The sequence below is a fragment of the Chroicocephalus ridibundus genome, chromosome 4, assembly GCF_963924245.1.
Source record: "Chroicocephalus ridibundus chromosome 4, bChrRid1.1, whole genome shotgun sequence".
Taxonomy (NCBI): domain Eukaryota; kingdom Metazoa; phylum Chordata; class Aves; order Charadriiformes; family Laridae; genus Chroicocephalus; species Chroicocephalus ridibundus.
In genome coordinates, this window is record NC_086287.1 from 85,339,242 (window position 1) to 85,349,987 (window position 10,746).

The window sequence follows — 10,746 nt, forward strand, 5'->3', positions numbered from 1 at the left end:
GGTGCTTTATGTGTACATGCCGTCTGACTTCAGTTCACAGACTAACAGGCACACATGCTACGTTTCCTGGGTAATAATCTTTGCCTTCGTTTGGGTAAGTGACAAACTGCATAAAAAGTGGGAAAGTATTGCTCTAGTTCGTGTTCTAACCTTCTTCTATTTCATCACTTCTAATAAAAGCAAGCAAAGAATCATTGTTTAGTAATGCTAATGAATTTATTTTTTTAGGATCTGGTCAACACTGGACTCAGCACTTTCTTCTTTTTCATTGCCTCTGTAGTACTTGCTGCTTTAAACCATAAAACTGGAGCAGAAATTGCTGCTGTGGTAAGAATTCGAACTTCTTTATATGTTCATCTTATCTTCTGTTAAAACTAAGATTAACTCTTCCCTCGTGTTCATTGAATACTCCTGTTGCCTTTGCCATTGCAGTTTACTTGTAGTTTTACAGTTGGCTATATGCTAATTCTGAATTAAAATTATCGACATCCTTTGAGTTCTTTGTCTTAAGGCAAGAACAAACAGAAAAATGGCTTGCAGCCTTGCTGCTTTCTCTAGAGCTAGCTTAGATGATACTGCTCTATATTGCAAGACTACGGAAAAGATAGAGCTGAAAATTCACAAGAAACTAGAGCTGCTTACACATAGTTTACTGAATTCTTCTTGCTCACTACAGATCATTTTTGTTCTATGGAGTGAGTAGAACTTTACTTGGAGATTTTAAATCTAGGACAGTAAGCTCAAGCAAATTAATTTTGTGCTTGAGCTGGCAACCTTTTTTTTTTTTTTAAATAAAATAAAAAAAAAAATTCCTGGACCTTGAAAATCACACAACAGTTCTGCAGAAGCATACAGGAAGAACTGCAAATTATCTCCTTCTCCAGGTTGATGGTCTGGACTAGTCACCTGTTCTCTTGTCAGTCATTCATTATTATGTGTGTCCTGAGGAATGAACTGTTGGATGAAGAGCTGTATTCCTCTTTACAAGAGGTTCTTCCATTGAAGCTGCATTGCAGGATTTAATTGTCATGTTTGTAGACACTTTGTTTTCTGGGATCATTGATCTTAGTTACTCTCGCAGATTCTCTAGTTCATTGAAGAAAAACACCAATTTTGCAGGCCATGATGATTTGTCAGTGCAAATAAAGTAGAAAATGAAGTTTCTGAGGAATTTGTTGTGAAACTACTATTGTTCTTGTTTTCAAAAATTGTCTTTGACAATTCTTTCTACTTCTTGTAGATATTTGGTTTCTTGGCAATGGCAGTGTATGCTGTGAACACATACTTAGCTATTAAAAAGTGGCGAATGAACAGCAGACAACAAAGTAGTCGGCAGACCAGTGACTACATACGTGCTCGGACAGAATCCAGAGAAGTAGACCATCGCCCTGAGATTCAGCGTCTGGATGCATGAAAGCAACATTCAAATGGGACTGCAAAGGGAAAAGAAGTGCTTAACTCCCTCATGGAATAAAGGGGTTTTTTTCTTTATTTAAGGAAGAAAAGGAAGATCAGATGGTGGCAAAGAATGCCCAGCCCTGCGTATGTGCAGAGATGCATTGAGTCAGAAGCTGTTGTTGTGAAGGCAGTAAATATTGGTCATTCAAAAGCAAGATCTGTTTAAGACGTCCACATATATATATGTATATTATATATCTTATATAATATATAACATATATATGTTTTGCAGTATGTTACTGTTTTGGATTTAACTGCACAGTACTTTCCTTCCCTCTCCCAAGTGCAAGCTCTGAATATACATGTTCTGCCACTGTTTCTTCGTCTATCGTAAACACTAAGACCAGCACTACATTGCTTGGTTAATATAAGAAAGAAATCCACCAGAATTAAATTTAATACACGTGAAAAGGAAGTGAGGGGCAAATAGCAATAACTTCAGCCATGTATCCTGTCCAACAAACTCTCTGTATCCACCTCATGCAGCCTCAGCAGTGCAGCTCAATTCTTATCTGCAAGATGTCCTGCCGTTTCACTGTTGGTGCACTTACACAGCTGGAATGGACAACCATTGTGCGGTTCTGCTTGCTGGATATAGCAGTGAGGTAGTTGCCCTGTGGGTTACTCTGAAATTGCCATATTTGGTTCATGCATGGCCTGGGACAGATGTGAACCTGCACAAAGTTAGCATGTTTACTGAATGGTCACCATAATGCATCAGTGCAAGTATGTGGTTTTCTGCTAATGTTGGGATACATTCTGGTTTTCATTCTGAAATGGGAGAAGAAAGATGCTTGGGAGGCAGGGTGGAGAAGAGGGCGTTGAGGTGCAGAGTAGAGAAAGAAGGGGTTGTCATCCAATACACTTGCATTCCAGTCATGGCTTTTTTCTTTTGGTTACTGTTGGGGTTTTGTTTGGTTTGTGTTTTGTGTTTTTTTTTGTTTTTTTTTTAAGGTTCAACCTTTCTGAGAAGCCTTGGGTAAGCAAGAACTAGCAAAAAATTATGATGTGCTTATAAAATGTTTCTAAAGCTGCAACATTGTGATTCATTCAAGATAAATATTTTCCTTTTTGGAGGGTTGTTTGTCTTCTAAAATTAAAACTGTTGGTAGTAGGTAAAACTGTTTTTTTATTATTATTTTTTTAATTGAGTGTTTCTGCAATTTTTTTCTCTAATATTTCATTGGAAAATGATTTAGATAATTGAAGGATAATATGGTTGTATTGATCTGTTTAGAAATAGTTTTACCTAATTGAAGTTTTCTTATTTTAATTGTACTTACAGTGAGGAGAAGGATATTTTCTCTACTTAAAACTTGAATTCTGCAGTAATCAGTTAGACAATATCCTAATGTTGAATAGGAGGATGTCCCTTGCTATTTTTCTGGTTTTTTTTGATTGATGTTTTTATCTGTGTAAGCCATTATTTGGCATATGCATGCCTGCATGTTACGTGAAGGAAATCTGTAGGGGAGGAGATCTCTAGAGCTGAGTTGCTTTCTGGTGTAAGTCGATGAAATCTCTGAAATTAGCAGGACTGTATGCCACGTATGCCTGAATTTATCTCACATTTGAGTTGAACAGTTTTTTTTATAGTGTTCTTATGTAGCTGTGCTCTTAAGTGTATGAATGCAGTTAACTAGAGTCTTAAGAACAACCGGCAATACATTGCAATAGGTCACTTTTAAAGATGAAAACCAGGTTATTCCAAACAGAAGATCAATAGAAGTGCCTGGGCTTTTTTAATTCCGGAGGGAACTGGGGTAGTGAGAGGTGTGAACCGAAGGCTGCAGTGTTTGAATTGAGCAACAGAGAATTATTCTGATGTGTGTGGTTAAAAAAAAAAAGTGACAAAATTGGTGCCTTTTCATTTTTAGTTTACTGATGTCTACAGTGCATTTCACCTTAGTGGCTAAGATGGAGATTAAAATTCAGAAAGAATTACTAATGAGGTTAAAGAAAACTTGCATTTTCTTAACAAGTAATGGTTTACCAGTTGTTATAGTAATATTTTAATGTGCTTTGTAGAAAGTGAATGCCAAAGGGAATGCCAGTTTAAAAAAAGATCAAACGACATAGCCAACCTATAGCATTGGGTCTAGAGCATAGAAAATACACAGTTCATTGAGGTGGTGCCTCACCAGCATTACTATGCATTTCATGAAAAGCAGATGATGGTTCCATGTTCAGTGTGGTATGAAATAGCGGAGTTTGTCATTGCCCGTGCAGTTGTTATAGCCCTGCTGTTTTTCAGCACTCTGCCTAGTATTGGCAAAGTTTGCAAGGAGAGTTTGTAGATATTGTCAATTATTAAGAGTCTCTTTAAAAGTAGCACAAGCATATCTAGACTGGAATTGTAAACTGGCATTAAAGCCGTTTGTATAAAGATTGTAAAAAAAAAAAAAAAAAAATCCAAAACCGACCAACCAAAAAAACACCTGCACCAAAAAAACTCAAGCCTCCTACTCAAATACAGAATATTGTCCTCCAGAAGATCCATGCTTTTAGAGTGGACCCCTCACCTGAGATCAAGAAACAGAAGTTAGGTGGTGCACAGCGAAGGCTTTTAATTAGGAGCCCATCGTTTGAGTTTACGTTGTGTGTAAGATAATGCCCCGTTCCTCTCATGCTCCCTGTGCTGATCCTGGTTTTTCAGAGGTGTGGGAGCTCTCGTGCCTCTGCAAGCGTATGAATTTGGTGTCTTTCAAATCCTTACACCTTTCCTTACCTAGAAAAAGGATAACTTCACTGAGCTTTTTCTGGAGCGAGATAATGAAAAGCTTTTGTTATCTTTTAGCTGGAATGACAAATGCAGAATGATGCAGTTATACTTTTAATCCAGTGTAACACTTCACCATGTAGTATCGTAGACCTGAATGACCTTGAGTGCTTTTACTTGTGAAATACGTTTTCTTGAGCTGAGAACAGTATGTCATTATTTATTACTTACATCATGACTTGAGCTTAGCACAGCTTTCAGGGTAGAATTCAAAGAGAGTAGTAATTTAAAAAATACTATCTGAAACACTTTGTACAACAAAAACAAATGTAAATTTGTAATTTCCTTATTTTGGGGACCAAAGATGATTTTAGTATTGTACAGTATATACTTTCTAAAAATCTAAGTTAAGCATTTATTACTCTACAGAGACATTATTTACTATTTGGATTATATAGAAGGGAAATAAAGTAGCTGTGAGAGACAAGTAAGTTTGAGCATCAAACTGATGCTCAGTTTTGAAATATGATGTACACGCAGTTGATCTTCCACCCCACTCTCCCAACTTAATTTTACACAGTGTATTAAAGAGGTGGTAATATTTTGGGACTGTTATCCAAACTGCAGTCATCATGAAAAAACCTCTGAAGGAAGAAAAAATGTTTTTTTTAAACTTGCTTAGAAAAGTGACATTAAATTGGTTCTCCCAGCCAGTTAATCTTGCTTGTAATTGCCAAGCATATAGGGATAATTTCTTTTAGTCCTGAAGAGTGCTGTTTAGCTCCATAAAGGGACTCAAAACCCACTGTAAATAAAACTAAATTAAAGCTAAGCAGTTGAACCTCATAGGAACAAAATGTTTGAAATTGTTAATGGTTCTGATCAGTCTTCTTTCGTGAAACTGAGCCCTCAGGTATGCAATCTCCATGTATTTCTGCATGTAGAAATAACGGTAAATTTTGCAACCTATGCACAGACATCAAAAGATGAATTAAAGCATATGATTGGAGCAACAGCATAACAACTGTTGTACAGCGTTGTAAGAATATGTTTTCCTTTTAATGCTATGTATGCTCAGTTTTGTCAGCCTTCGTTCAAGTTTATCATACATTCCTCTAATGATGTGCAAACTGCCTACAAGAGAAGTTTCTAAAACCGTAATTAAGAACTCATTTGACAGTTTCATTGCTTCTTAGTAAAGTTGATTCCTCCTTACTCTCCACTCGTTCATTTCGTATATTCATGCCTCAGCAATCTATATGTTCTAATATTTAATTTTTGTTAAGCCTTCTTCATTGATCTGTGTAGTGTCTGCTTCAGTATAAGGAAGTTAAGAATACTGTGTCCAGTGTCCTTTTGCATAATCATGGTCCTCTTCCCTTTAGCCGATGGTGTTTGGGCTGGATGCGGTGGGGGAAATGTGATTTCTTTCCCCGTGAGCTTTGGAAGATCGCTGGTGTTCTGCATGTGTTTTTGTGCGAGCTTTCTGGGAAGAACCACATGCATAGAGGTTGAGAGGATTTGAGATTCATCTGCCTCTGCCTTTAGTGAGAGAAGGAGACAGACACCTGGAATCAGTAGTAAAAGTAGGTGTAGCAGTGTTTCTCTGCTCCTAATTGTGGGGCTGGAGAGATTGTACACCGATGTTAATGGTGCCTCTTAAAACCTGAATTATGTGCAGAAATGGGTGTGATTATCAAATAACTTCTGCTCAGCTGAAGTACAGCGGTTGGTTCCCGGAGACCCACAGGATGTAGATGGGCTCTGTGTATCCAAAAGAAAGGATAGTTCCAGACTAATTTCTGCTCCGTCCCACTGAAGTGTAGCATTTCTGAAACTTGGGTACTTAGTTCTTGTTGTTTATAGCATAAACTAACGGATTGTTTGGAGGGCCAACAAAGCTCAAAGACGGCAGTGCGGATAGAGATGTCATGTGTGTGAATTTTAATGACAACAAAAATAATAATTTAAAAATGAAACTGAAATAGGTACAATATCCAGCAGAATGTCTGAAAATAGTTTGTAGAAATGATGCCATATTTGTCTCTTTATCTTAACAGAGGGAGTTGGTTTAAAACACATCTATACAAATATTCAGGAAATCTCTGAATGCCACTTCAGAGTTTTTCCTGGTATATTGTTTTCCCTGTTAGCCACTTGGCCACCCGGAGGGATCTGTTTGGCAGGGTCAGAGTGGTGCTGTCCAACCTGAAAGGGTTCCTTTCTTGTTTTGGTCTTATTTTTGCGTTGTCTTTTTTTTTAAATCTGTCTATAATTTAACCATTTGTATTCTAAAATAATCTTTAAAAAAATCTGCTTACACTGTGATTTATGATAGCTTTTAATTTAGAGTATACAACACAATCTAATTTTCTGTTGGGATATGCAGCTTTCAAAAGTGTTCTTATATATGCCCAGAAATGAAAGTTGTCTATTTATCATGAAAATGTGATTAGATAAAGTTACCTATCCAGAATCCCAGTGCAGCTCTTTCAAATGTGCTGGATGGATGAGTTAGTGAAATTGCCTTTTAATCTCTATGGGTTAATAAATATTTTTTTATAACTAGCCACAGATATTCCTTTTTAAATTATACTTGGCAAACAGAAGATATTTAATTTTATATACAATATACATAGTTACCTTGATTGACGTATTTATAACATAGAGCTTTGTGTTTACTATGAAGGTTTTATCTCTATACCATGGACTTCATGGGTAAAATTTTAAAAAGCCAGTTAGCATATATGGAAGGATATGGAAACTATTTTCATGAATTCAGAATGAGGACATAGGAGCATTTCAAAAAGCAATAGCCAGATCATATTAATGGAGTATGTGGATTTTTTTTCTTATTTTTTGATTGGGGCTGGTCCCTACAGCTATTTTAATAACATCTGGATGTGAGTAACAGAATGAAATATGACCATCTGCCTCTTCTGACTGTCACGGACTATTGTCTAGAATATGGGAAATTTCAGGGTAGTGTATTTGTTTTCCTTTAGACAAATGTCTCAATAGACATATATAATTAAAACCTTCATGTGTTTGAAAGAAAATACCCTCACTTAACTAGGCTGATTTATCACTTTTGGTAACCTTTTAATCCCAAAAGTAGTATTGTTTAAATATTTTTAGTAACGTTCCATTTATCCTCATGTCTACAGGTTAAAGTGGTTCTGGCTAGCACCCTTTTATTACAACAATTGCTACCTTCATTTTTCTACTGTTTATACTTTAATCTTGAATGTTTACCGGTTTCTACTTGTTGGATATTGTGGAGGGAGAGTGTATCTTACTTAGCACTACAGTTCATCCAGCTTTAACTCATACATCACGGTTCTGGAGTGAGAAAATATTTTGATTTATATATTGTGGCCAATTTATCGCATTTTAAAATGATTTCTATACTTAGGACACAACATGTATGACATAATATAACAAATGGCGTAGCTAATCATTATATCTGTCTAGACTTTCTCTCTTCTGTGTTAGAGTCATTTTGAAACTATTTGTATATGTTGAAGTTTGTAAGGGTTCAGGAACCCACAATAAAATAGTAAAGTATGTATTTATTTCTCATTATAATGCTCAATTTTTATTTGAACGTTGACACTTTGTATGTCTTTTCACAAAATTGTAAACAAATACCGAAAAACTGCTTCACCTAGGGTGCCTTCCATGTGTGGTATAAACACTTGTCATTCACAAAAATAGAGATGTAAATTTATTGAATCAGTAAACACTATTTTTGTAATGTGAGTCACTAATGCATCTCTGGCTTTGTTGTGCTTTGTTTCCACTAATACCAGTTTTACGGCTACCGCTGTCATTGCCTTCCCTTTGTGCACTAAGCAGTAAATCTGATCTCGTGGCGAATGGGAAGATTGCATCACTCTTGCCTTCAGCTGCTGCCTGAGATGGAGATAAAGCGCGTTGCTGAGGAGAGCCAGCAGGTACTCCACACTTCTTCCCTTGAGACCCGTGTAAAGAGATGCTCAGTGTGGGATACCTGTATCCTCAGGGTTGATTTTTGGGTCCAGTAGAAAAACCTCACAGGCGTAATCTAAGCATTCCGATTCTAGCTTGTAATTTATGATTCATGGTGGCTGATGAAGGAGTATCCAGGCCTGAAAGACTTTATCCCTTGGGGATATGGGTCCTACACTGACAGATTTGTAATTGTGAACAGCTCGGAAGGATTAGTCGAAACAGTGCGTTAGAATCCCATCTCACGCTGAGCAAAGGGGGTGCAATTTTCCTTTTATCATATGAGCACAAGTCTGCTGTGTCGTGCCCTTGGTATTTTGCTTTTGAAGTAAGATAAATTATGATGTTTTGCCAAGGAAAATCTTACAAGCATACTCTCTGTGCAAATGCAGAACCTGACTCTGCTGTCCTTACTCAGGCAAAATTCCCCATGGACTCAGGGGACTGCAGATCAGGTACCAATTTATCATCAAATCCTGGTCAAGGATTTGAAGAATATCAAAGTTAGCAAATATTCATATAGAGACAATTTTACAGCCTTGAAGCAATTTCACATTATTTTGGTAAGTGTTCTTGAAGTTCTCAAACAGCGCACGAGGCCAGCTGGTAAAACCGATGCTTTCCGTAGCGGTACCTGCTGGCTGAGGTCGCTGGCTTCACAGTACCCCCAGCTGTAACTTAAACGTCTAAGTTGTGGCATCTTCCCGCTCCATATGTGAAAGTTGTGCTGTTAGTGCTTGACCAATTTCAAAGGCAAGGTAACTCTACAAGAAAACCTAACCCCCAACTTGTTTTTACACCAGTAGCAATTTTTCAATATGTTGTGTGCTTCTTTTCTGTTGGTGTTTATGCTAAACAAAAAACATAAGCTGAAGGATTGTTAACGTCTTACAATACAGAAAGCAGTCTTGTTTTTAAAATCCATACTGTTATAGCATAATTTAAATGGTGTATTTATCAGTTTTAAATGTCTCTTTGCTTTTCCAGTCTTTTGTATATGGGCACAATAGTTTTTGTAAATTTTTCTTATTTAGTTGTCTTTCTGTCTTTTCTTTCTGATATTTGAAGATTTGAGCTCTACGGATTTTCATGGTACTCTTCTGATCATGTCTTCATAGTGGTAAAAGTCTGTATTTTTGTATGTAGGGAAAATGGTAGTTTTCTAACACTTATCTTGATCAATATAGTATGGAACCATTTGTGAAGGACTTTCTGTTTAATAAATGGGCATATTAAAGTACTAAAACATTGTCTTCGTCTGTAAAGGCAACATATGAACTCAGTGTACCAAGTGTCATGGTTGATAAGCTGGTGTGGTTGCTAAATGCACGTCCTATGCAGGACAGTGGCAGGGGGTTAACCAGCAAACCAGCCAGCCCTGCCTGAGGGTTTTGTGACTGTCTGTGACAAGACGAACTTAAGAGACGCAGGAGTTAATGGAAAACCCATGTATAAGCAGTCCTTGATGAGAGGTTGTATGTAGCAGAAAGCACATGGAACTGCTTTGTTGCTAAAGTGGTTGTGGTGTGGTTGCTCTGGTGGAGGTTTCTCCTCTCTTTGGCTGTCATAGGCCAAAATGCTGTATATTGTGGTTTGCAGCATCACGTTACAGACTGAAAAGGAATTTTGGGGCTGAAATCCCAGAGTGAGTGGGTGATGCTCTGTCACCTCATGGGCTGTAGGTTGCAAGTCCTACCTTGATGTGGTTGGGGGTTTTGGTATCCAGGCGCTTTAGGTGCAGGGTGAAAGCACTGATGGAAGCACATGGATGGTTGAATGAGTGTTGTGGAAAGATTTGTGAATATGGATGACGCTCTTAAAACGCTGCTTAGGGGTAACGTGCGTGTGGGGTGGTGGACAAAGGTGGTGGGATGATTGAGCTTTTGCAGGAAGATTCACTGAGGAGAGCTGTGTGCTTGTGCAACTGTTCAGCTACAAGGTGGGCCGGCGTTTTGCCCCTGTGGGGCTGTCAGCAGTGGTGGATTCTCATCTGCGCTGCTGTTGTGTCCATTGGACCTGCTTAGTGATCGGGCTTTGAAGAAGTTGATGCTGTTGAAGAAAATAAAGAGTTAAAGCGCTGGACTTAATGCCACATTGCTGCTGATGTTGTTATGCCTTGATGTTCCTTGGTCAAGAGAAGGTTGTCAGATGTTGAATTAAAAAAAAAAAAGTTGTTTATTCTGTCTAACTGTTAAATACTGAATCTTCCTTCAGTCTCCAGGGAAGACTGCAATTCATCTCTTATTTAATGGATTAGGCTAACAAAATGCGATGGACAACATCCAAAATACATGAAAACACAAGTATTACCTGGCTAAAATTAACATTGGAATTGCTGTTTTCTATTTCAAGGAAATAGATTGAAAATTGATGATTTTTTTTTTAATGCACTTAAATTTTCTGGGTAGCATTGTTTTACCTTCTGACCTAGAAGTTTTACAAAACATTCAGAGTACGGTGCATTCTTCCAGTGAAGGAGGAATCTGTGATGCAGTGTGGATTTTTTGATGCAGTCCTGTTTATTTAGGCGAAAAGCAAGAAATGGTGTCTCCATCCCAACTTTTAAACCAATACTGCAT

General features: G+C 37.5%; 1 protein-coding gene across 1 annotated transcript in view; it reads left to right on the forward strand.

Moving 5' to 3' along the window:
• Positions 1–8,948, forward strand: part of CMTM4 (CKLF like MARVEL transmembrane domain containing 4) — a 38,898-nt gene extending 29,950 nt beyond the window's left edge. Inside the window, exons 3-4 of the mRNA XM_063334631.1 lie at positions 229–327; positions 1,241–8,948. Coding sequence (XP_063190701.1) covers positions 229–327; positions 1,241–1,414 — 273 coding nt within the window. The 3' untranslated portion in view covers positions 1,415–8,948. The remainder of the gene's footprint in view (positions 1–228; positions 328–1,240) is intronic.
• Positions 8,949–10,746: the final 1,798 nt, after the last annotated feature.